Source organism: Podarcis vaucheri, assembly GCF_965113315.1.
Source record: "Podarcis vaucheri genome assembly, chromosome: 10".
In the NCBI taxonomy this organism is placed as follows: Eukaryota; Metazoa; Chordata; class Lepidosauria; order Squamata; family Lacertidae; genus Podarcis; species Podarcis vaucheri.
The window spans coordinates 47,288,468-47,314,839 of record NC_138748.1 but is presented as its reverse complement, the minus strand read 5'-3'; the positions used below and the strand labels follow the sequence as shown (position 1 = coordinate 47,314,839).

General features: G+C 42.3%; 1 protein-coding gene and 1 long non-coding RNA gene across 4 annotated transcripts in view; one reads left to right on the top strand and one right to left on the bottom strand.

The window, feature by feature from the left end:
- The window catches only part of MYH9 (myosin heavy chain 9), an 85,456-nt gene that overhangs the window by 1,426 nt on the left and 57,658 nt on the right, over nucleotides 1-26,372 (bottom strand). For 2 of the 3 annotated variants that reach the window (XM_082240242.1, XM_082240241.1), the window contains exons 11-40: nucleotides 24,590-24,708; nucleotides 24,148-24,300; nucleotides 22,505-22,678; nucleotides 21,830-22,003; nucleotides 21,160-21,274; nucleotides 18,646-18,839; nucleotides 17,592-17,713; nucleotides 17,084-17,153; nucleotides 16,328-16,488; nucleotides 15,585-15,693; nucleotides 15,198-15,329; nucleotides 14,369-14,575; nucleotides 13,984-14,121; nucleotides 12,404-12,527; nucleotides 11,505-11,676; nucleotides 10,678-10,890; nucleotides 10,270-10,414; nucleotides 9,574-9,780; nucleotides 9,005-9,109; nucleotides 7,539-7,691; nucleotides 6,827-7,075; nucleotides 6,207-6,419; nucleotides 5,071-5,283; nucleotides 4,792-4,953; nucleotides 4,278-4,406; nucleotides 3,543-3,631; nucleotides 3,215-3,338; nucleotides 1,790-1,998; nucleotides 761-869; nucleotides 75-247 (exon numbers count right to left, since the gene is read on the bottom strand). In XM_082240242.1, the coding sequence (XP_082096368.1) occupies nucleotides 75-247; nucleotides 761-869; nucleotides 1,790-1,998; nucleotides 3,215-3,338; nucleotides 3,543-3,631; nucleotides 4,278-4,406; nucleotides 4,792-4,953; nucleotides 5,071-5,283; nucleotides 6,207-6,419; nucleotides 6,827-7,075; nucleotides 7,539-7,691; nucleotides 9,005-9,109; nucleotides 9,574-9,780; nucleotides 10,270-10,414; nucleotides 10,678-10,890; nucleotides 11,505-11,676; nucleotides 12,404-12,527; nucleotides 13,984-14,121; nucleotides 14,369-14,575; nucleotides 15,198-15,329; nucleotides 15,585-15,693; nucleotides 16,328-16,488; nucleotides 17,084-17,153; nucleotides 17,592-17,713; nucleotides 18,646-18,839; nucleotides 21,160-21,274; nucleotides 21,830-22,003; nucleotides 22,505-22,678; nucleotides 24,148-24,300; nucleotides 24,590-24,708 (4,657 nt within the window). Of the gene's footprint in view, nucleotides 1-74; nucleotides 248-760; nucleotides 870-1,766; nucleotides 1,999-3,214; nucleotides 3,339-3,542; nucleotides 3,632-4,277; nucleotides 4,407-4,791; nucleotides 4,954-5,070; nucleotides 5,284-6,206; nucleotides 6,420-6,826; nucleotides 7,076-7,538; nucleotides 7,692-9,004; nucleotides 9,110-9,573; nucleotides 9,781-10,269; nucleotides 10,415-10,677; nucleotides 10,891-11,504; nucleotides 11,677-12,403; nucleotides 12,528-13,983; nucleotides 14,122-14,368; nucleotides 14,576-15,197; nucleotides 15,330-15,584; nucleotides 15,694-16,327; nucleotides 16,489-17,083; nucleotides 17,154-17,591; nucleotides 17,714-18,645; nucleotides 18,840-21,159; nucleotides 21,275-21,829; nucleotides 22,004-22,504; nucleotides 22,679-24,147; nucleotides 24,301-24,589; nucleotides 24,709-26,372 lie in introns of those variants that run through there. The other variant, XM_082240243.1, reaches the window with a different exon arrangement.
- On the top strand, nucleotides 10,899-26,372 carry LOC309541976. Its single transcript, XR_014224026.1, has 3 exons — nucleotides 10,899-11,003; nucleotides 18,373-18,505; nucleotides 25,308-26,372. It is a non-coding gene; the product is annotated as an uncharacterized lncRNA (long non-coding RNA).

Here is a 26,372-nt window from a genome sequence, read left to right as displayed (position 1 = left end):
TGGAAATTGGCATTTCATCTTTGAGTAATGTGTACATTCATGCATTCAGGAAATATGGCAAGAGGGCATCTTACCTGAGTTTGCTCTTCAGCGAGCTGACCTCACGGTTCATGGCATCAGCCGTTTCAGTGACATCTTCTAGTTCCCGCTGCAGCTTTCTACGAGCTGCATTGGCTCGCTGTGCCTCTTCTTCTGCCTCCTCCAGCTGGCGTTTAAGTTGCTTCAAACGGACATTCACCTTGTCTGCCTGCAAAGCAGAAAAAGGAGCTCTCTCAATACTTCTTCATTCACTCCTGAACATGGAAACCAACTTGGAATTTTTAATCTGAACTACATGGATTACAGTACCTAGCAGCCCTAGCTCCTTAAAACCTAGTTTCCAGAATCTGGATTTTAGCCTTGTGAAGTTTGTGCCATTCTGCAGCTATGCAACCTATGATCAGAGTTTTCTTCCTTTCTAAGAGAAGCAGTCTGAGCCAACATTTGGGAGTTAAGCAATCTTGAAGCTGGAAATTCTCTAGGCTGGCACTGAAATGTCCATTACCAGACATGACGTGTGACATTCATTGCTAGATGGGTGGAAATTTTATTGATGTAGAGACTCTTGCAGCCTCCAGCAAAAAGGGTGGAGAACAGAAGACACTGCCAGCACCCTAAAAGCTTGCTAACAAGCTCCAACAGTGTTGATGGGATTGCAGGGTAGCAGCTTCCTGCCACACAGCTAACATTACCAAATGCCAATCCTCAACACGGCACATACCTGATCCTTGTACTGCTCAGCATTACGCCTCTCATCCTCCACTTGCAGGACAACATCCTTCAGCCTCTTCTCAGTACGTCGCACCTGCTTGCTGGCAGCCTGGCGCTCCCTGTAAGGAAAGTACCACATCAGATTGATGGAAGAATTCAGAAGTAGCCCAAGCTTCCATGTTTGGAGACATTCCTAGTTCCCATGCAAAGGAGATAACTTGCAGAAGGAAAGTGGTAAGAGTGAGCCACTTGCAATTTCCTATGACGAAAGAATAATGCCAATGTACTGTGCTGCTGGCACCAAAGCTTTCAAGGCCAAGATGGAGTATTTTGAGAGCACCAGGAGCCAGGACTAAGTTAAACAGAAAATGGGTCACTAAGCAGGTATCCTATGGACACGGTCTGCAGTCTGAGCCAAGTGCCTGTCAAAGTCAGGAGAGCTGTTGGGTTACATGGGACTAATTTGTGCCAATCGCATTTCAGGTTAAAATGAATTCGTATGACACAACCTTCCACAAGCAGTAACTGTAGAGGCAGAAGATGCATTGTAGCTGAGGATGCACTTCAGTGGCCGTTTGGCTGTTTTACCTTTTACTCAGAAGGTTATGATGCCTCTAGAGAAGGATTTAAGTGTGCAAGATTTACTAGGCACTCTAGAGAAGATTGAGCAATCACAGGCACCATTGATAATGCATGTGTGATCCTTGAAAGTACTTGCTAAGAACTGCATGTAGCCTGGCCTTATAAAGAAACAGAGGTCAAGAAATACTTCAGTTCAGATTTCTTCACCCAAGTTAGCAGTGGCGTAGCATGGGGGGTGCAGGGGGGCCCGGCCGCACCGGGTGCAACACCTGGGGGTTAGGGTTAGGGGGCGCAAATCCACGGGTTAGGGGGCACAAATTACTTGCCTTGCCCCGGGTGCTGACAACCCACGCTACGCCACTGCAAGTTAGTGACAATATTTCACAGATTTTTTTTTTATGACTGCACCCATACATCAAGGTGCAGGATGAATGTATGACAGATCACAAGCACCTACTTTGTCTCAGCATCCAGCTGTTCTTCCAGTTGTGCTATCTTTGCTTCCAGCGCAGTAATAGAAGACTTGTATTTTGACTTCACAGCACTCTCCATTTCCTGAAGCTTGGCCTTAAGTTCCTTGTTCTGACGCTCAAACTGCTGGCGAGCATTTTCATTCTTCTGGGCATTACTACGCTCTGCATTCAGGTCTGTGTTTATCTGGTCAATCTGGGGAAGATAATAAGAAATTGGTTAAAGTCATGGCTAGTTTCTGAATACAGTCTCCTCCTGAAGTTTTCATATCTAATCTCTGCCTCGCTTTCCATCTTCTATTTGTTTCCTTTGCTCTATAATTTTGGCATTCAAAATGTAATTCTGTAGACAAGGCTTGTTCTCAACCTTAATAACTTCACAATGTCTAGTTTTTAGAAATAATATTACATTCATTAATCTACCTTTCCTTTTAACAAGCAGGCATATTTCATTCTTGTAAGCAGTCTACACCAAGTAGTCAATGCTCACCTTCTGGTATAATAGGAATAGGCAGCAAATTTCTTGGTCAGGAGTGGGGAAACTGGCTCATGGACCTAATTAGGCATGACATCCATGCTCACATGACACCTCTGACATAACATATGACATATAATAATAATAATAAATAATAATAATAATAATAATAATAATAATACAACGTCTGGGCAGCTTCTAACACACATAAAAATAATAAAAATCAAACCTTAATAGTAACAATCTGATACAATATTAAAAAGTCACAATAACTTTAAAATAAACAACAAAGGCTGATAAAGGTGTGGCTGCCATCACTTTTTGCAGGTGGTTTGCAATGGCTTGCAATGGGCTTAAAAGGAGAATCCCTTCCAAGTTGCCACATGATGGCATAATGTTGTCAGGTGATCGGCAGTGGTGTGGGCCTGCCCACTTGTCAAGGTGTGTCTGCAAGTGGGGGCGGGGGGGGGAGAGATCCAACCCACTAGCTGAAACAAATTCCCCAACCTGTCAATGTAAAGCATCAGCTGAGTTGAAAGGAATAGCATCACACTATGATTCAATATACTGTGCTTCTCTATGTGCTTCTTCACTCACCATCCTATTGGCTTATCAAACCTGGTACTATCTGTCCTGACTCTCACTGACTTTCCAAGACCACAGGATTGGGGTTAGTCTAAACTGATATTCAAGGTCCTTACCAGATATTAAATATAGGACTACATAAATGTAAAGCACGTGCTCTCATCAAAGAGGTTTGTCTGGGATTTGAACCCAGTATCTTTCGCCCCCAAAGTGGGAATAATGCTCCGAAAGCATCAAAGCTCTGATAGCATGCTGCAGCACAAAGGAAAGTGATACACAGTAATTTGGATGAATTATGGCTGGGAATCCACCAGCTGAAGCCCTCCACCTCACAGTGCCATTAAGCAGGTACCTGAAGATTTGCTTTCTTAAGGCGGTCATTCACCAACTCTGTATTGCTCTGCTCTTCTTCTAGTTCTTCCTCCAGCTGAGCTATTCGAGCCTCCAAGCGTCGCTTTTCCTCCAAGGCCAGAGCTCTGAGAAGAAAACATACAATGGGATAATTAACATAGTGCCCTTTCGTGAAGGATGCTCAGTAGTAATGACCATAGAAATATTCAACATTTGTAAGCCATTCTCAGCACACCACTTAAGATAATAAGACATTACAGGGCACCCTTTCCATGAGCCAACTCCCACAACATTCCTTGTCCCTGAAGGGAAAAAGTGCCATTACTCACCCTTTGCCACTACTGTTGGCAATCTCATCAGCCAGCTCATCCCGCTCTTGCTGAGCCTGGCGCTTGGCACGCTCGGCAGCTGCAAGTTCCTGAAATCAGAACAAGATGTACATGGACTAAGGGTCAAAAACAACTTATTGCCAAATAGGAGATGTTATATTACATGAAGCACATGAGGAGTATCTGGAAGCCAGTTATAACCTACGAGCCAGAAGAATGCTCATCAAGAACAGGAAGCTTCGCCTCACTCAGAGTCATAGTGACATTGTGAATCTGGGGCACAGCACTCTTGAGTGTCATAATAAATGGCTCGTCAACTATCAAGGTAGTTTGTGATGCTACAAAGTGCATCAAATGAGGGTTGATATTGTTTAAATAGGTATATTCAAGTCAATGTATCACACGATGCTGAAATTATGCTAGAGAGAATGAACTGGAAATTGGGAGGAGGGGGAAGGAGACTATTAAAATGGCCCGAAACCAGGAAAAAGTAGTCTGTTAAGTGCGTGAAGGAAATACCTGAAATACACCCCTAGCTGCGAATCCAGCAGCTGATCTGATCCACATTAACCAAAACAATAATCGTGGAAGGGTTTGGATATTCAGTGAAGGTATTAATTTCCAGGGGCTCACCCACTCCCTTTTCCCTGAAGGCAACCTCTTCCCTCCCATACTGAAAGGCCTGCTTTGGGCAGAAACTCAGTTGTGTATTAGCATTTTCTGGATTTAGATTACCTCCTGCATTTGAATCATCTCGGCTTCCATGCTCTTCAATTTCTTTTCGTTCTCTTTTGCTTGTACCAAAATTTCTTCTCTAGAGGCACGTGTGTCATCCAGCTCCCGCATGTAGTCCTTCATTTGGGCCTAAAAACCAAACATACCAAATCAGCCCACTTGGCCAAGTAAAGTCTATTCCAACTCGCTGTGGCTCTCTAGGTCTTAGGCAAATATTCTTTCCTGGCCTGGCTACCCGAGATTCTTTTTAGCTAGATGTGTCAGGGATTGAACCTGGGACACAAAGCACCCTGTCTACCAATGATATACCCAAAAGAAAACTTATTTTGTAAGAAATGATAAAATCCCAGTTGAAGATGTAAGCAACTATCTTCATAAGTCTTCTTGATCAAAAAAGCAGCAACTGGCAACTAAGTGATAAATCTGTTCTGTTGCCACAGTAAATGATTCACTTTCCCCTCTCATCTCACTGTAAGGAGAAGCCAGTCAGTAACAATGGAATGTAGACCCTCACCTGCAACTTCCTGAGTTGTTTGATGGCTTCCTCACGACTCTTGTTGGCAGAGTCTATGTGGGCCTCCAGATCTTTTAGATCCATTTCCAGTTTCTTTCTGGCAGCCACAGCAATGGAGCGCTGCTTCCGTTCATCTTCCAGCTCCGCTTCCATCTCTCGCACCTGAAAGTGGGGTCAAAGCACTGGCAGTTTAGCCACGAACACAGGCCTCTTCCCTCCTCCCTGAAGCAAATGAAGCAGGAAGGGGTTGTAAGCCTGCTGTGCTTTCTGGAATGTTACCTGTCTTGTAAGCTGCTTTCTCTTTTCTTCATTCTGTTCATCACGGGCCTGGAGATCCCGATCAAACTGTGCCTTCATGGCTTGCTGGTTCACTTCCAGGCGCAGCTTGGCATCTTCTGTGGCCTGTAGCTCATCCTCCAGCTCTTCCAGCTGAGTCTTCATCTCCTCCACCTGCTGCTCCAGAGCTCGTTTGGACTTCTCCAACTCATGGACCTACAGCACACACACAAAATCAGTTTCTCCCAGACTGACACAGCCCTGCTTTTGCTGCCTGGTATATTTATAGGTTTTAAGAAAATGAACAAAAATTGACATGTCTAGTGACCTACAATATTTTTGTGCGCTTAAAGGCATAGTTACTGTTATATCCTAATATGTCTCTCGTTTGGTCCTTTCCCCTTCTGTCTCCACCTCTTTATCTTTTGTTTTAAAAACAATTTATTAAATAAATCAATAGAAGTATTTAAGTATTTAAAAATGGTAGTGAATCATTTTAGAAATGACCAGAATGTGGGGGATAAAGGCAAACAGTCATTTATTGCCAACTTTCCACCCATCTTTGACAATCCCAATTCTTAGCTGACCAAGTCCCTTTTGCTAAGGGTTCTTATTAGACTCTTAACTGCACAGAATTCTGCCTCTTTATCTCTGCTCACTTGAATATGCACATATCCAAGCTTTGCTTCCTAATACCCTTTGGTGAGTAGACCGAAGGGGTTTATGATAAAACAGCTAGGCAATATTGCACAAAATACTGGCACAGTTCCATTGAAATCTGACAACTTTATCCTTTTAAAAATGAAGATGCCTTGAGTAACTTAGAAATGCAAGATACTAAAGCTTTTCAAAGCCTGTATGAACTCCCTGTGCAAAAAGGCTTTATTAGTTTATGTGCCTTCATACTGGGTAATAATTCGGCACTTTGTGCATAATGAACTGCAAAGTCAATGGTGACATTGTTGCTTTCCTAGGCATTACAAAAGATTGCATACTGTTAGCACCCAACTCATTACCTTTCATGTCTTATTGCAAGTGAAAAATAAGCCACTTTTAGCAAGCACTCTTCTTGCCTAGGACATGTCTTAGCCAACATCCTTATTACCCCAGCCTGCTGTACAGGAATGCCATCAACTTACACTCTTGCCAACATCATCCTTTGAACTCATCAGATCCTCCATCTCTGTCCGGAACTGCTTATTGAGTCGCTCTAGCTCTGCTTTCTGTTCAATTGCTTCCTCAAGTGCTCTGGCCAAGGAGAGAGCTTTCGTTTCCTTCTCACGAGCTTCTGCCTCAGCACGATCCCGCTCTTCAGCATATTTTGCAGAGATGGTTTTCTCTTCTGCCAAGAGCTAGAAAAAGGGAAATCAATGGCACTGTGAGATTTCCAAAGGAAAGGTTTGCTATCCCCACTTGTTCCATCTGTAATGGTTTGACTACCAAGGATAGGTCACCTGTGTACCAAACTTAGCCACCAATTCTAGATATGTGCCAGGATTAAAGCCAAATGCACTTGTTGGCTTCCACTTAAAAACCAGCTAAAACAGACAGATATTATTTGGGACTATTACCAGTTAAAAGTCAAATTCAGGAACTAGAGTGAGGAGAGTTGATATTTGCTTACAACTGTTCACAATTGCCCTTCATCTATGGGACAAAAAATGTGCATCTAAAATATGACACTTTTCTTTCTCCTTTTCACCATAATCTATCCTAGGTGAAGGAGAAGGACATTGTTGAAAGTTATAACTAAGTGTACCTGATCAAACTTCTTTTGTTTTTTCTCCAGGTTGGAGACTATCTGCCGCTGATGATCCAAATCCACAGAAATATCATCCAGCTCCTGCTGAAGCCTGGTCTTTGTCTTTTCCAGCTTGTCATAGGCAGCTGCCTTTTCCTCATAACGTTGGGTCATGGCCTCCAAATCTTTCAGAAGCTTCTTCTTTGCTTCTTCCACTGACTCCAGACAAACCACACTATCATCCATTTTCTTCTTCATTTCTGCAACCTATGTGACAGAAGCAAGCGGGTGGGGAAAAGGAATAATTAATTTTTTAAGGAAGCAAAGAAAAGATGTGGGGATTGAACACCATTTTGCAACTTACAAGTAACAGTGAGTCACTAAAAAGAAAACTATAATTTTTTGTGAAGGTATGAACTATCTTTAGGGAGAGTGTTCCATGGTGAGACTTGCCAAAACAAAAGCGTCATCACTTGCTGACTAAGATGCAACAGTGGGATATGACCACTGAATTCCAGGAATATTTCCCAGGGTTGGACTGTTTCTAGGACAGCTCTATCAGACATCAGAAAGACAGTTCCTATTTAATTAGACAAAACAACTTTCAAAAGAGCTTGTTTTGGCTACCAAATTCATATTTCCCATGCAGAATCCAGCATGCCATTCAAAAGGCATACTACTGCCTTGTAAGCTACATTTGGACATTCTTTCCTCAAGTCTTCTAGAGTACCTGAAGCTGAAGGACAGAAATCTGTTTTTCCAAGTTCTTCTTTGCCTCCTCCTCTTCCTCTAGTTGCTCTTTGAAGCTGTTCTTCTCATCTTCCATCTGTTTCAGCTTAGTACTGAGGCTCAGCTTCTGACGAGTTTCCTCCTGAAGTAACTCCTGCAAGAGCCACCACAACAAAGATTTGGTCTCTTATGATGAAAAGTCCGGTAAAATTTTCCAAATATATATCACATCTGAAGCAGAGAGAACCTTAAACAATGGCTCAATACCACTGAGCAAGCTAATTTGTCCCCAGAAATCAGTTGGAGTGACCCACAAAATGTAGTTTAGTAGACTAGTGGAGATTCCCCTCAAAAAGTTATGTGGCCCTTGGGATGAATTGCCAGTGGAAGCCCACATTCCAGTAGCGGCACAAGGCATTTGGAGGGGAGCAGCATGACAGACAAGCTGTTATAAGGAGATTATGAAGACTGGTATATCTAAATTGCTCTAGACTTTGATCTGTGTTGCAACTATAGTTACAAAAAGAAGCTAAAGTTAACTACTCTTAATATAAAGTATTGCCAAACTCCTCAGAGATTATAGATTATATGCAGAAACCTGCACCACCACTACTCTGAATCTGACAAACATGGTTAACCCTAAAATCTGTTTCTGAGCTTGGAACGGTGAAGAGGGGATCATGACTGCAGTTCTCCTGTGCGTCTTATGTTCTCAGAACACGTTCAAAATGTAGCCTGATTGCAAGTACAATTCCCTGCTCCAAGCTTGGAAGGAGGGTTGGGGCTCATCCAGTTGCACTGTGCTTCCAAAACATGGACTTTGAGGAACCACAGGCCTCCTCCCAAGCCTGAAGTTGTTCAGAGCAACTCTATAGCTCATTGTGACAGATATATCCCCATTAGGGAAGGAAGAAGATTCTGGTGGTCACGTATTTTGGTTACAAATATCAACCACTATTTGTGGGGACCTCATCCGCTGTTCTGCAGTCTGTATTTTTCTGTCAGTCTAACAGATCTGTCATGATTAATCAGGTTTATATATTAGGTTTGCATTTTGGAGTAAAGATAAAGGAAAAGGTACCCCTGACCATTAGATCCAGTCGCGGACGACTCGGGTTGCGCGCTCCTCTCGTTCTATAGGCCAAGGGAGCCGGTGTTTGTCTGCAGACAGCTTCCGGATCATGTGGCCAGCATGAATAAGCTGCTTCTGGCGAACCAGAGCAGCGCACAGAAACGCTGTTTACCTTCCCACTGCAGCGGTACCTATTTATCTACTTGCACTTTGACGTGCTTTCGAACTGCTAGGTGGGCAGGAGCTGGGACCGTCACGGGGATTTGAACCGCCAACCTTCTGATTGGCAATCCCTAGGCTCTGTGGTTTAGACCACAGCGCCAACTGCATCCCTGCCACATTTTGGTGTAGCTAATTGATTTTTCACCTATTTCTGTAGCACTTTAAAGCCTCACCTGTGTGTCCTGTAGCTGAGACTCCAGCGTAGAGAAATCTTTGGCCAGTTTAATTGACTTGCTGTCAGATTGATTCAGAAGACCAGTGACATTGTCCAACTCAACCTGAAAAATTAGAAGAAAAGTCAAACCAATCCCATTAATAAAGAGCTTCCATTTACTATCAATTTTCCCCTCTGTTGAGCAGGAGAGAAACTGCAGCATCGTCATAAATCACTCCATACTAGTTAAGGCTAAACAACAGGAGTTTTAGGCACTTGATGCCCATCAGAACTACCACCCACCACTTCAGCTATCGGCTTATTGTCCCCAGTTGGTGTAATCAAGGGATAGTGGACTAATTCATATTATCTCCAAACGAGCTTTTTGTTTAATGCAAGTTACTGGGGCTGAAAAGTAACAACATAAATACGGATCATGTTAGAACAGCTGAGAGTCAAAACTTCAGGAGGAGTAAAGCAGCACTGCAGCCCCAACCCAATTCTCCCCCACTTCCCACTCTAAATTCTGTGCTAAAAACCAGAACACAATGAATAGGAGGGCAAATGGAACCAACACAGAAAGCTCACCTGCAATTTGTTAACTCTCTCAGCCAGCTCAGTTCGTACTCTCTCCCCCTCTGTGAATTTCACTTGTAGCTCTTGAAGTTGAGTTTCACCCCTCTTCCTCTTGTGCTCAGAGTCTCCTTTGGCTTGAAGAAGAACTTTCACCTCATTGGACAGCTCAGCACGTTCACTCTCTAGTGCCTGCTTTGCCTTTTCAAGGTTCACTTTCACCTGAAGGAGACGGGAACAGAAAGCTTTAGTGTGGTCTTTGCAGAAAATTTGATTTCACTAACAAATTCATAGCCCATTATTCCAAATTGTGGTCCTGATGCAAAAGACAGATTTGCAATTTGGGCTCAGCATCCCAAACACTATTTGAGCAATAAATCTGCAGGTTTCCACAGCTGTACAGGTGATGCTATGAATTAAAGCTTCATCCTCACTTAGGCAGGATGTTCATGGCAATAAAGGAAACTAAAAAGATTCTAGGTAGTTAATACTAATGTATTCATAAAAGTAGGTGGTAAGCAAGAATATGCACAATTCAGCAACATTGCTCTCTCAAATTACAGGTAACTAGCAATTTATGCCCATTTAATTTGAGCGCTTTCAGCTTTACGCACTCGGGGGGGGGGTGGAAAAATTTCTGGGCAGCTCCCAACAAAAAATAGTAAAAGCACAATATGTTGCACACTAAAAACTTTCCAACATCTCACACACCCGTTTAGTCTGCTCCAACTGCTCTGCCAGTTCTTCCACAGCCTGGGCATGTTTCTGCCTCATCTCCTGGATCTGTGCCTCATGGGTCTTTGCCTCATCATCCAGAGTCTTCTTTAGAATAGTCACTTCTTGTTCACGTTTTGACCTTTTTAAAAGGCAGATATATTTCTATTAGATAGTAGTTGAGAATGCAGTGCAATATGAGTTCCAAGGGTGCAATTGGAAGATTGGCACTTATTTGTGGAGCTACTAAAGTACAAATTGAAAGGAACAACATGGCATAGGAAGAATAAGTTTTGCAACAAGTTCCACTGGAAGTGTAAAATCTGCTGGACCCACTATTCCCCTCTATATTTTGAAGAGGTGGAATTGGTCTGAGCAGTATCAAACACCGAACGTTGCAGCTACCTGAGTTCCTGCTGTGCTGCAGTCGAGTCCAGTGTGTCCTCTAGTTCTGTCTTGAGAGCCTCAAGCTCCTCACCAAGATCCCGCTTCTGTTTCTCTGCTTTGTTCCTGGCAGCCCGCTCAGACTCCAGGTCTTCCTGCAACTCTGTTATCTGAGACTCCAGTTCACGGATCTTCTTCAGAGCCATGTTCTTCTGAGCAGCCTCCTCTTCCACCCTACACAAGACAGAGACATACGACATGAATGATTTCTGCTTCAATGACCATAAACAGCCATCTTATCTACAAGAAAGTTACTAATGCTGCGATTCTACACACTTAAGTTGCAAGTAAGTCCCAGCGAATGCAGAAACAGGTTAGGGATGCACTGCAACAGAAGTTAGTGTTGAATGCTAACCTGACAACACACCAGTGCTCTGGCCTTGTTATAACCATAGTTGGCTTGTACTAGAAATGCTTCGTTTCAGCCTCCAAGACAAAATAGAAGGTCAATACTGTACTAAGTTGGAGAGGTTGAAGTGGGAGCTTAATTTATGGCACAGAACTTCTATGGTCCACAGCACATGCCAACTATTTACTTTATTGCTGCCTCCTGATCTTATCAAGCTATGCAGACCAGTAATTTCTGCAACAGATCCCATTTAAAAATTAACTTCCTTCCGATACAACATTTGCAGTTGCATGAAACAGGGTTACCAGCTAAACTGAGGTCTTTCATTCCTAAAACCATTTAGAGAAATCTCAGGATTCCAGCTAAAAGAACACAAAGGAAAATTTATTGCTTTTCCTAATTTCCACGTAGACATTTAATTCCATGACCAAGGCCTTACCTTGCTAAAGCTGCTTGCAGCTCTTCCTCTTTTTTTGCCAGCTGCATTTTGAGCTCTGCTATTTGAGCCTGAAGTTCAGCTATTTGGTCATGAAGATCTGTAGAGTCTCCCTCTAGCTTCCTACGGGTCTTCTCCAACTCTTGCCGTTGCTTTTCTTCTCGGCGCAACCGTTCTGATGGAGAGAATAGAGGTGGGTCAATGGTTCATCTTGGCTCTTATAGCCCTAAGCAATACTTCATGCGAAGAGCCAGAGTGCCAGAACCTGCATCCAAATGTGTCAACAATTATGGGCCACAGTAACAGCTCCCAGTTCAGGTACCCATGTCAAAGAGTGAGTTTGACGGTATTGCCCTTCAAACTCCTCAGTGTTCATTCAATCCCCTCCATAAGACTGTTCAGTTAAGGCAGACAGTACTATTTCCAGCTGTGGAAAACCACCACAGGCATTCTGAGCACAATGCTGAAAATGCCCTCAGTCTTTTTTTTTTAAAGTCAAATTAAGCAACGGCATATATGCCAGCTTTATTAGCAATGCCACAAACTTATCTTTTAAAGTCAGTAGTAGAAGCAGCACAAACCCCAGGATTCCGGTATCACCGAATACACAAGAGCAGAAATATTCCCACAGCAGGAGGCGAAATGGAACCAGCTGCTCTTCTCCATTGGGCTGTTTTAGAGGTTTGTTTTTGTTCAAACTAAAGCTAAGCTGGCAGTGTGTAACCTTCAGCCATCCATACACTGAATGGTTCTATTAAACTGATCAATACCTGTCCTACAAACCCAGTGGTATTAACCCATTAAAAGCCAACATGGTCAGAAATGTACAACACACTGTGCAGAGAGAGAGATGCTGATGGAGGAAAAGCTGATTAAAGCCACACTCTTAGGCCCTTCCCTACCTTCCAGCTCTGTAATCATAGTCTCGTGCTTGTTCTTGAGTTTAGCTAAACTCTTTGACTTCTCCTCTTCCTCAGTTAAGTTACTGGTGAATTCTGCAATCCTTTCTTCCAGTAATTTCTTTTCCTGGGGGAAACAAGGTATGAGTTGTATTGAAGAAACAATACAGGTATTTGAGAATACCTGCAGCCAGTTGAGAATACCTTAACAACTCTTTGCAATGCTTTTGATTTTTCATTAGAAAGCAAATACCCTGGAAGTGTCACAAGGGTTGAAGATCACCCAAACACAGTGGAATAGCTACCAATACTACTCAGGCTTCGTATTTTATTAAAAGACAGCAGTGTTTAGTTTTGATGCAAACAGCCTAATGTTCTCTCAGAAGCAAGTGGGCATTTGATACCCCAATTCTCATTCAGCACTGGAGTGCTGCAATCTAGTTTGTGTTCTATTTAGGCATTCAGTACTCATGAGCCTGGGGTAGTGTTGAAGGAGCAGGGCTAGTCTTGGCCATTCCCACTGACTCCTCCATGTGTGTGGTACCTACTGTAATGAAGGCTTGAACAGGGATCAGCTTGTTTGGATCAGGAATCCTGTACTGCTCTAACAGCCACAAGAATGAACTTTTAAGAGAGCTCAACTGTTTGGCCCACCTACTTTCCCAGGAAGATTACTAGATACCTCTTGACTATATGATAAAGATTAATATGCTGCTCATGGTGTCTCTGCTTCCCCAGATCTCTCTCCCCCCCCCCCCCCGCCGCCGCCTCCAAGGGCATGGGACAGAAAGCACATGCATACATATTTGCTGGGTAAAATAAATGAGTCTTGAAAAGCACTTAGAAATGAAGTATTATGTTGGAAGAGTGATGCTTTCCCCTACTTCCTCTATGTACTTTTCACAGGACAAAATGTAACCATCCTCACCATTTTTTTTAATCCATTTTTCTGATCCATTTTTCTACTAAGTAGTTATGCCTTGCTTTTTCAGCCAAGGTACAGTTATTCAGATATTCTATGTATTCCTGGGCTCATGCAAACTGCAGCAAAAAATCTGATTAATTTGCAAAGGGCTGGTGTGTGGGTGGTCCTGCTGTTCAGCACAGGGGCTGAATTAAAATAGTACTTTGACTCTTCCAGTGCTTTGACAGGATTCTTCTAGAACAGACTTGCTAAAATTAAAAAATCCTTTTACTGGAACCAGTACAACAATATGTTATTTTCTATCCAAATTAGAACATTCCGATTTGGACACAGCTATGATTTCCTAATAGCTTGCTCACGAAAACTCGGCTGCAACTCTAGATGAAGCTGGGAGTGCCAGGGGTGAGGGGAAATCCCAGGTTGCATGAACTCTTTCAGAAAGGTGATATGAAGATGGTATCTGCCCAGTAGGCCAATGAAATTGCATGTGGATAGAATATCAGCTCCTTCATGCAAAGTATATCTTTAGTAATCTCTGTCAGGTGGCACCAACATGCCAAAGAAAGCCAATAACAAGAGCACCTCAGTTCTCATGGATGCTGTCTATATTTCCTTCCTCCTATCATCCCACTACACGGGAGCTCTGTTTCTGCTTTACCTTGGCCAGTTTGCAGTTCTGATCTTCAAAAACTATCAGATCTTCCTCCAGCTTCTTCAATTTTGCTTCAGTGGTCACTTTCTCCAGCTGTAACTTTTGTCTGGCACTTTCCTCTTCCTCCAATTGCTCTTCAAGTTCCTGTACAAGGAACAAGAGAATATATGCATTTATTAGCTAGATAAACATTGGACCGCTTACCATACTTTTAAAATGGTCACGAGGCCATACATTGGTCTATGCATATCAACAGCTAGTCATGAGATGAGCAAACAAACATGGTCCCAGGGTTTACCTGAAGCAGCATCATTTTCTACACTTCCTACTGAGACGCCACTATGTACCAAAGATTATAACAGCTGCTGAGTGTTAAATTATAGCCCATTACCTGAATGTTCTGCTGCATTTTCTTTTTCTCAGCTTGCAGATGCTGGCACCGCTCCTCCTCTTCCTCCACTCTTGCCTCCAAGTCATGACAGATCTCCTCTAGCTCCTGTTTCTTTGTTTGCAGGCGAGCTCTGATCTCTTCAGCCTCAGCACAGAGTTCAATTTCTGCTTGCAACTGCTCTTGCAGCTGCATCTTCTCTGACATGAGCTGCACAAAACAAACACATCTCTTAAGTCAATCTGAGGCTTCTGTTATTTTACTAAAGATGGAATCAGCTATTTTTTAAAAACCTGCTGGATTTTATTCACACAATGGTGCACTGAAAAAGAAGCGGAAGTCTGGCGGATATTACACTACACTACATTTTGAATTAAAAGCTTTATACAATTCCTTCTCTATCAGACACGAAGTTCAGATTCAAACCTGATTACACCTTTGTACATTGTTAGCAGGGTGGCCCAGAGGGTCCAAGGCCCATTTTGTGTGCCAGGGCATGTATTCCCTGCCCACTTCTACCCTGTTCTTTAAACTTATTAAAAAATAATAACAACTTTGCTTACAGCACAATGCTGGTGAGACCTTAAGCCACCCACTTATAATTTGTCCAGAGGCAGCTGGATATAAATTATAAATTAGCATATATGCATTCTTCTATGGGCCTGTGCCCAAGCTCTTTAGCTTGTGCCCCCAATGCGCAGTGTGCGTCAAAGAACCATTCACTTACAAAACACTATTCAAGATCAGCTATGATGACTACATGACTTTCAAGCACATATATGTAACAAAGGAGCTGATTGGCCACTTTTATGAATGACAACCATCTATTCACCTGTGACTGGAGATTTTCCATTTCAGACACTCTGTTTTCTGCAGCCAGCTGCCTTTCCTTGACTTTGACCAACTCTTCTTCTTTGGCCAGCATCTCCTCCTCCTGCCTGCTCACTTGCAGCAAAGGCTTCACCTGTAGGGAATCAATTGGAGCACAAGTTACCCACGCTTATCAGCCAGCTGCAGAACACTTGCTTTGTCTTGCACAGTTTCAGAGCCCTGGTGTCCCTCCTAATGGCCAACAAAGTCCATTGGAAGGAGGGCCAATCCTAAGTATGCAACACAGGACATGGAACCAGAGACAGTGTCTTTAAGGGAGAGGATGACATGCTCTTGTTTGGCTCTGAAGCCTAACTGCCTATCACTGAATCCTTCCTCCGATTAGTACCTTTGTAAACAACCTCCACCATTGCCAGTTGCGAAGCTTCAAGTAGGCAGCACAATTCCTCTGGAGTACCTTCATTGCTGTTAGTTGCTGTTGGCGCTTGGCAAAAGCCCTGTAATGGGAAGAGGTGGGGAAAGCACAGGGTCAGATAAAAGCTAGATACCCTACTTACAAAGCCGCATTAAAATATTTCATTTGCTTTTCCCACTATATCATGCCTTTTCCATTCAAACATTATGTTTGCTTTCTTTTGTTTGTCTTTTACCACTATTTGTGTGAACATTTGGCGGGGGGGGGGGGGAGATGACTCAGTCACCAGTCACTCCATATTTCCCATCTCAATCTAGTTCTGTCCTACTGGGTTAATACCACATAGTGGAACAAATGCCACCAGCACTTTTTCATAATATAATTTTGATGCTTTATTCTTGTATTTGCACAAATTGTGATGAAAATTCCAGAGCCAATTCATTCTTAAGAGTGTGGTAACATTTTACTTTGATTCAAATGTAAGCTTTACAGTAAAGAGGGAACTTCAGAAAGCTCAGCATCCTGGAATTTAGATATTCCATCTTGTGTGTACCTTGGAAGTAATCTCTCAAGCTTTCCTGAATTGTTAGAAAATCATGAGCCTAGGCCAAATGGTGTTTTTCAAAGTTATCTAGAATTCAGAATGCTAGCAATTTATTGCCAACTGGATGCAGATGTTAGCTAACAAGAAGGATTATACATTACTTTCAACATACTTTCTAGCCAAGTAGCCTCTACAACACGCTTGGAACCCAATAATGACATCTGTGATTTTCAAATCTCTTTCTTCTTCAAGGTGGGCAAGGACACCAGCTCGGAAAAACACTTTGCTCTGTCCAATTCGGTAAAGGTTTGGATCCAGCTCCAAGGCTTTGATCTAAATGGCAATGAGAAGAAAATATTTATCATTGACTAATGAAGAGAATGCAATGCGGTGTATTTCTTCACACAATAACTGTTCCATGGTGACTTAATGCCACTGAAGAAAATAAGAGAGACCTGAGCTTTCCTGCTGAGATGCTCATACAAAGAATAATCCAAGGCTGTAATCCTAATTCCTACTACCAGGGAGTAATGCCCACGTAATTCAACAGGACTTGCTCCTGACAGGACATGGTTATGATTGCACTGTAAGTGCATCTTTAAAATGTATGTGGTTTAGGAGCTGCTGTCACCAGTGATTGTTGAAGAGCATGCCCTGAAACATACTCCTTCTCATGAATGAAAAACCCATCAGGAGGTAATGTGGAATTCAGACGCATGCCAGTTCCATCTTGAAATTGCAACAACTTAAGAACACTGCTCCACAGTAATGATTCATTAGTGATAAGCCAAGGTCCAGCAGGTCATCAATAGAAGCACACTTTTCATAAGAACACTAAATATGAATTATTGAAATGTCTACCTAATGGATTGTATATTGCTCCCCTAATCCCTTCTTACGTTATCAACAACAGGAGCAGAGGACTTACCATCAGAACACAGGCTTGCTTTCCATCCATGAACCCTTTGGGAATGGCATTTGGAGTCAGGATCTCATATCTAAAAGGGAAGATGGTACCATTATATCACTAGCTCATATTTGTATGAGTATTTGGCTAGTTTTTTTATAAAGCACATGTAAACTCAATGTAACAACCACTATTGTCAAGAAGGGTACCCAGTCAAGTCTCAACACACTTAGCAGGAATGCAACTCAAGATCTCTCTGGGGTGTTACCTGATAACACAGACAAAAAGAGTCGTGAAAGTGGTCCTGGAAGCAAGACCCTGGCCTGCTAACACCATATAACTACTGAGTGGGCCTCTGACACTACTTGAGGCTGACCAGGGGCTTTAAAAGGCTGCCTATGAAGAATAGACTGCTAACTGGCAAGACAATTATCTTTACAAACTACATGCAGAGACCTCTGACAACCTACGAACACTTCACATAATGCATTCAATACCATGCAGATTAAAGCCAATGCCTCAGTTTTACCTTTGCCTGAACTCCTGGAAGACAACTCTGTTGGGAAAGCCTTGCCTGCAGATACGGATTCCCTCCAGTACTCCATTGCAACGAAGTTGATCCAGAACTAGATGTGGATCCAGTTTTCCAGCCTGTGAAGAAAAGACAAGTTCTTATTATAGGACATGAGTGCAGATGCTTGTGGATCCCCTGGTGGTAATCAACAGGAGCATTTCTAGCAGCTTAAATTGCACCCCTCCAAGAGAAGTCCAGTCACAATCATGCTTCAACATCCCTGCCTTGCAAGCCTTTTCCCATCTGGCCTGGGAGGTTGGGGCCCTGAATAACTCCAGCTACAAAAGCTGAGGCAACTTAACAGAATCTTGGGCTGGGGTGTTGTTGAGTTGGCGGTGGGTTGTTGCTGATGGGTTTTTGTATATTTTAGATCTTGAGGTTTGTGTGGAAATTGTTTAGTTTGGTTGTGTATTTTCGCAATCTTATTTATTCATTACGATTACTTTCGTTATGTTGCGGCTATTTTTTCCCCATGTTGCAAGTTGTCTTGTCCTATTGTGCAAGCAGAAGGCTACACATGCAGTGTTGGATTCCAGGCTGTATGTTTCGTTTATTGTAAGCCAGCCAGCGAACAACAAACACTGTTCCTGTATTCTTTAATGGGGGGGGGAGAGTTCGTTTCTCAACCCCTACTCCCACTGCAAGTCACTAAGGATGTTCTTTAAAATGGAAAGTTAGGGCATAATTAAATACTTCACTATTTTAGTACTAAGTAAATGCCATTATTTCTCATTAGGTTTGCGAAGATCTTTCCAAGTGCAATGAAAAGGTGCCTTCTAATAGTCATATAGTGAGTAAACACAGCATATCTCGCAAAGAATTAACAACAAGAAAAAATCCAAGACAAGCTAAAGCAGCCACATACAAAGGTAGGGATACAGCTGCTTTTCCCCTCAATATCCCCTACCCCTGAAGTCAGTAATACAGGCAAGAGTGGCAATCTATATTAATCTTCCACTTCTGATATGTGAGTACTGTATAGTACAATGCTTCTTTTGATATGCATTACCTTCTTCTCATGGTTGGGGATGATGCAACGGACAAAGTTGGGGTTGGTGTTCCTCAGGGTAGCCATCAGCTTGGCCAGTTGCTCCTTGTACAGCTGTCCTACTGTTCGGAACATGCCCTTCCTGGTCTTAAAGGCCCCAGGCAATGCTGTGTCTGACATGCCAGCCACCTGATCCAGCCCAACTATGCGATCAACTAGAGGAAAGACACCAGATTGTTAATATTTTCCCCTAAACAGCTTTGGTGAGAGAATGCCTAACATATCTGGATACAACAAGGATAAAAGGAGTTTGCAGGATCCATTTGCTTCACTCCTCTACAGATGTGGAGGACCAATTCATCATTTGTATTGGGCAAAAACAAGGAGGGAAGAAAGCAGCCGACTATTAAAACTAAGATCCATCTCATGCCTGAGAGATTTTAAACTGCAATTTTATGCCAAGGTCTAGGAGTAAAGTAGAACTGGCACAATGGGTTTGATTTGGACAAAATATTCTCTCTCATGCTTGATGTAATCAAAAAGGAAAATCACTTCTCACAAAGCTAGCCCCTACAGACTCAATATTTTCCAATGAATGCAACCAATTCAAGTAATGGAATTATGTAAGACAAAGTTATAGCAGTCAACAGTCAAGTCAAGACTGCACTTGGGATTTTTTTACAGGGTTCCTGCTGTAAAATTTAAAATATTTGATCAGACCTGGTGTAGAGAATCAGATGTGATTTAAAAATCCATTTTCTAGTACCAGACAACATCTGTAAGCTAAATATATTAACAAGATTCATTTCTCCTTCTCACTCTGATAAGGAGTCTGTCCCTGGTATATCCCATGGGTCATAAATGATAGAATTTATGAAATCACTGCCCAGTGTGCCATGTTATAATGTGCGTGTGTTTTAGCTGGAACAACTTGTCTCACTGGACACAAGGAGGCAGTTTAGTATTAGCATGTCACAGCAACTGTCCCTCAGTGCTAAAAGCAACTAAGCCTTTTGTTCAATTCTTTTATTTACCAGTTCGCCATGTGCCATAAAAGAAATAAATTATGTAAGATGATTAAACCCCTCTCTTAATATTACTACAATGGACAAAAGATAGTTCAACCAAAATTAGTCATTCTAATCATCAGAATGAGCCTAATGGGATAGATCAGGTTTTTAAAATGCAATCCACCAAACCACTGAATTGTGCACTCAAGCCAGCCACTGTTTCACATATCTCAATGAGCATGTGGCTGTCAAAAGCTCTTTCTCCCCTAAAAAAATAAGAGAAGACTCAAAGGAAGACCTTTAATATGTCAAAAAAGAGGACTGCATTAGAGACTGAAAGACAAGATCATTGCTAAGGGATAATGTACTTGTGCTTAAAATTATGATGCCTCACCCCCCTCAAAAAAACCAACAACAGTAGAGTCAAGACTGATGTAAAAACAAGTTGTGTTCCTGAATGGAATCTTAAGAAAAGCATTCATAAAGTTGACTGGCAACTTCTCTTAAAATTGATGGCTAAACATCAGCAATCTGCACAGAGGCAGCAAAATGTGTAATTTCTCTGAACAGAAACTTCACCCAGGATGATTAGCTGCATCCTTTGGATCAGTAACATTTATAGTTTTAACTTTAGCCACTGGAGTACCTAATTACTGCTCCTCATACACAAAAATATTCAGGTTAGAGCCACATATGGTCATCACTCCATATGGCACCACTAGCAATAAAATAATTTATACAGTAATTTTTTCTCAGAAGCCACCTACTAGGTCTATGTTTAAACAAAGACATTAGATAGCTATTTTTATGAATCACTAAAGCAGTACCATCCATGTGTTTTGTGTTGCTGTGCCTGTGTGATCACACCTTGTTAACAAGATCAGTTATTTTCCAAGCCCAAGAGGGTCTACTAGCAAAAAAAGCAGAGGGACTGAATGAGACAGACAAGCAGGAATGGTAAAGGGGCAGATAAGATTTATTGGAAGCATTTCTTGCATGGCTCTAGAAGGAATCACACACGACACGACACCCGGGGTTTCTCAGTCACCTGGTTCTAGATGAAGAATAGGAAACTGTTGATAGAAATAGGCTCTCTGAACGTTCTGCATCTCTGCAACAGAGACGTCAAAGAAAAACCCAAGAAAAGAGATAGTAACAGTGAGAGTCAAAGCAGATAATCCAGAGTGCAAGATACCTAATGGCACTGGAATAAGCAAAGAAATCCTTAGAGGCAATATTTGGTTTCATCTCATTACATCCCATATTTGGATGTGGTAAAGTACAAGGAACATCGGTTTGAATGTTATTCTGGGATGCTGCCTGCCCCTGACATTTTGACCCTTTTCCAATCTCTCCTCAGTTCAGCAACAAGAGGAGGATAGTATTCAGAATAAAGCATACACAAGTTTTGGATCGCAGTGATCACTGTCATTTTAAGGGAGTGGAAAGCCCCTGTATATAAAGTGCTTGAAGATATTGGATAAGCACTCTTTAAGAAAAATATGCAAGAAATCTGGTTACATACCATCTTTCCACAGTTCAGAAACAAATTTATCAGAGGACTGGTGTAGCAGAGTAGCAATGTTGTCATTAAGGGGGTCCATGTTCTTCATCAGCCACTCATCAGCTTTGTAGTCAACCTAGAGAAGAAATTAATTCATTAATATTAGCTACAAAAGATTAACCTTGCCTCAGTATTGAGGAAAAAGAGGCAAAACTATGATTGTCCCACTCTTGAAATGGAACATGATTCTAAAGATACTGTACTAAGTGGTGAAGCTTAATTATAGCTTATTTGTATGATTTAACTCATAGTAGATCACATAAGTCAATGGGCTTCAAGTCATGACAAACTTAAGTTACCGATCTCAGTGGGTCTATTCCAGCTATGACTTAGTTGGATACCACCAATGTGAATTATCCAGAGCACCTCAGAAGTGCTAGTCAACAAGTGCTTAATCTGCCACTGTGAGAAGAACGGAAAGGCTGGATCGGCAACAGTTCATGTGCCTTGCCATTAAATGGAAAGCCGTAGACTTTTATAGGAGCACACTGCTTCCTTTCCTAATGTGGAACTTGATCACTACATAGCTTACACTAGCCTAAAACAAACCCTCAAATCGGCAGGACCTAAATTGTCCACAATTCAGTAGCACCTCTTTGCTTTTCTTTCTACTACAAATATAAATGCTTACCTTGCCAGCATAGTGCATAATGCAGAAATCAGCTTTGTCTTTTAGCTGCTTTGGCTTCTGAAACTTGGGATGAGTGCCTTGCTCCTGCACCACCTTTTCCACAAAGCTTTTATCAGTAGCTTTGGGGAACCAGCATTCTTCATCCAGTAGGGCCAAGATGCCAGGAGGTCCAGCCTGTGTTAAAAAAAGAAAGCAGGTGGAAATCAGCACTGCTATAAAGATTCATGGTTTTGAACAAGAAAAGCGCACAAAATGAAATCTATCTATTGCTCTTAGCAAAGCAGCTTTCCAGACTGGCCATAAGCAGTCTCTAAAACTATCCCATTTCTTGCTCCTTTTATATACCATTTTTCATAATAAGAATTCTACATTTAAATGAGTTTTTGCAAGTTTATTCAAATTAAATTTATTATCTTTTATTTATAACATGCCTGCCTTCCACCATGGAACCCAAGGCTGCTTACATGCTGTTCCCAGGCAGTTTCATACCTAGGGACTAACCATATTCAACTACCTCAGCTGCAGCAAGGTGGTGGCCTCGTATGCTCATAAGACCACACTTATGTAGCTAAATTCAGCTTCTTAGCATAAATCAAGAGGTTTGTGCATAAGGGCCTTAAGCTCACTGCAATAACTGTTCTGTACTACCCAGGACACAATGCATGAGTCACTCACCGGTTTTTCTATAAGATCAATGCAGGGCTGCAGATCCAGGCCAAAGTCAATGAAGTTCCATTCTATGCCCTCACGCTGGTATTCTTCTTGCTCCAGGATGAACATGGTGTGATTGAAGAGCTGTTGCAGCTTCTCATTCGTGTAGTTAATGCACAGTTGTTCAAATGAGTTCAGCTAATTCCGGAAAAATAGAACAATGCAGGTCTAGGTGAATGCTGCCCACCAAACGGTTACCTACTAGTATCCCCATTTCTGAACCAACATTCAACTACAGTTTCTCCACTGCCTTATTTACTGAGATGGAGAATGCATCTTGTTAGGTGCTTAGCAGCACTCATTTGAGCATCAATTCTAAACTTGGAGCAGCAGACATCTGCTCTCCACTTAGCAGCAATCCTGCATGCCAATTCGTACTTTGCTGAAAGAAAGAGTATTTGACAGCAAACATTATATTAAGGTTATTTATTTTGTTCCAAAATCATTTTTAAACACAGTCATTTTGGATTTTTCAGGCATACCAAGACCATAATATTACATCTAACGCTGAAAACTAGGATGGGACCCTGAGTTTGCTCATGTTGGCTGCAGTGTCCCCTGAGGGGAGTTGCACTCATAATGCCCCCACCAGTAGATGGGGAAAACGAGAATTGCCAATTCCCATCCCATGCACCCCTTTTTCCCCCGGTCTAGAGGGTTGGGGGACCTCTGGGGTACAATAAGACACAGTGCAGGGAGGGGGGTGATCAGCACAAACCGCCTGTTCCTCTTTCTGCTAGAGGGATGCTCTGCTGGATCTTGGTCCAGCCCATGGAAGGAGACCTTCCATTTGTGGAACCCTAGTTAAGATCCAAGCCACAATCTTTCAGAAGAGGAGCTTACACTGGACTTTAAGAATGTCTCTAGCTTCTCTTCAAAAGAATTCTATTTTGTTCCTACTTGCTGCCTGGGGTCACTGAAAAAATTATGTGATACGAGTACGTATACTCGTATACTCGAATACGGCCTAGGACCCTCGTACCTACGGGACCGCCTCTCCTGGTATGCCCCACAGAGAAACCTACGGTCTGCAAATAATAACATCCTCAAGGTCCCAGGCCTCAGAGAGGTTAGGCTGGCCTCAACTAGAGCCAGGGCCTTCTCGGCTGCAGCTCCAAACTGGTGGAATGCTCTGTCAAAAGAGACTAGGGCCCTGCGGGACCTGACATCTTTCCGCAGGGCCTGCAAGACAGAGTTGTTCCGCCAGGCCTTTGGTCAGGGCGCAGCCTGACTCCCTCCTCTGGCAACCTGCACATAATTCTGCATAATTGGTTGCCATCAATTTGATTTAATTAATTTTATAATGAAATATTTTAGATTGTGTGATTATTTGACTGATTATTTGATTGTTGTTAGCCGCCCTGAGCCCGGCTTTGGCTGGGGAGGGCGGGATATAAATAAAATTTATTATTATTATTATTATTATTACACTATGGTCCAGTACATCAAAGGTGGGCTCCCTTGAATTCCTTCCTGGTTGAGCCCTGGGATGAAACTGGAAGGACCACAGTTCAAATGAAGGTTCTTAGCTGACATCCCTCCTTAAGCAACACTAATATCCAAACACAGGATGTTGGAATTTAAAAGTGTGGCTGCCCTTTACTTACCTCAAAGATTTCAAAGCCAGCAATGTCAAGGATTCCTATGAAAGATGCTCCTTGTCTCTTTGTCTTATCCAGTGCCTTGTTGATACGCATCACCAGCCAACGAAACATGCGCTCATAAGTGGCTTTAGCCAGAGCCTCAATGGCAAAGTCAGCCTTAAAAAAGGGAGTGAAAGTCACATGTACAACCCAAACCAGATGGCAAAAAACACTATCACAATTGTTAAATTTAAGGTTGCAGTGCCTGAATCATTAGGAACCCCATCAATTGTCAGAAAGTTAAAACCTTTTGCAAATACTCGCCTCTACAAAACAACATGCAAGTGTCAGCCAATGCTACAGGGCTGGTACAACCATATAAAACCCTGAAGCAAGAAGAGAGGCAACTCAGTTCAAGAGAAATTCCCTCTTTACTGTCTTTGTTGCAAACCTGTACAAAACATACCTGCTCTTTAGTTTGAGCCTTTTGGACGTAGTCTCGTCCCACTTTGATGCGAGGGGTGAGAATCCCTCTGCTGAAGTCCGTCACATTGATACCCAGAAGGTGGGAAACTTTCTGAGCAGCTACAAGAGAGAAAGAGCAAAAGCCAAGTTTTAGTATTTGTTTCTTCCATTTTACTGTGAAAATGAGTATTTTTAAGTACACTGTTCTGCAGAGTGTCACATAAGGGAACCTAACAACTTTTCAAACACAGAGAAAGCTGAAACTGTTGCTTCTTTGTGTGCCACAGATAGAGATACAGAGGGTTGATTACTGTTTTGTGTATACCACTCATTTGCTATAGAAACTCTAGGTTTAGTGCATGATCTGAAGGCAAAGTATGTAGCAGCTTGCTGAAACCAGGCAGGAAAAATTCTGGTCACCGTCTGAATGAGAGATGCCTACCTACTAACCCTATGCACCTAGGAGTTCCACATTGAAAGAACAGTGAGATTTACATGCGATCATAAAATAGTTATTGGGTTTTCTGGGAAAGGATGGCAACAATCCCTGCCTGTTTCTGATTGACAGACTTGCACTACCAAATAAATATCTCAGTTACAAGCCTGATTACCAAGGCGTAAATCAGTTTAAGCACTAAATTCAGAGTTACTAAGAAAGGTGTGCTGATTTCTGAAGGTTTTTCAACAGCTTACACTTGGCTGCTTACAATTTCTTGCAGACTCGAGTACCTGCTGGTGGCTCCACCAATTCCATGAGCATTTATGAATGAAAGACTCCCTGATTCAGGGCTACACTTCCCCTCACCATTTAAGGCACTTGAGTTGTAGATGGCATCAGGTCTGGCTTACTGAGTCAAGGTTTTACTGCCCCTCTGGCTTGGCATCAAATTTCTAACATTTGGTGTTCAAATGCCAGAAACCATGATCACAGCAATTTCAAAACATCTGTCTCAGTCAGGAGTTTCACATTTGATATTAGAGGGCAAGTGTGACATTTAAACTAATTTGTTTCAGCCGTGAATTGGAAGCAGGTTCCATCACAACCCCACTCAAGTCCTAAATGCATGCCAGCTCCCATTACACAACTGGAACTCAGTTTCTGGCTGTTCCCTCATTCACCTTCTGCCTGGCACAAGAAAGTCTGTAATGCATACTTGTTCTAAAATATCGATGAGGAGAGATATTCACTCCTATAGATCAAGAATCAGTATCTAGTTTTGATGATCAACTTCCTGCAAGTGACCCAACCCCAAACCAGTCAAGTTTGTGTCACTGTAGTTAATCCCAATCATACACAGTTGCTTGCTATCTATTAATTTTGTTGCCCATGTTCAGCTTTCCTCACCTTCTCGATGCCTTGTCTACTCTCTTCCTCCTATGTCCTCCATTTCTCTTCTGCGTCTTTCCTTTCAGCTACCACCAACTGACGCTGCTCCCTCACTCTTTCCCTACATTCTACACCCCTTCCTTCACTTGTTCTGCGTTCTATAATGTAATAGCAACAGGCATTACATGTGCCTATTGACGGGTGGTTGCAATTAGACAGTGGATGACCCAATATTTACATGTAGATAATATGTTTGCCACCAGGAGGCAACAGCAGTTACCGAGGATATCCAGTTTACATCAAAAAGCCATCAAGGGTATTGCTGTGCTGCACACACTCACTAGAGTTCACTACAGTACATATTTCCACTCTCGTCTGACTTCATATGTGATGCCAACATTTTAAGAAGTGGGCTCTTCCACAAAGCAGCCCCGACTTCCAGCCCATGGGGGAATTT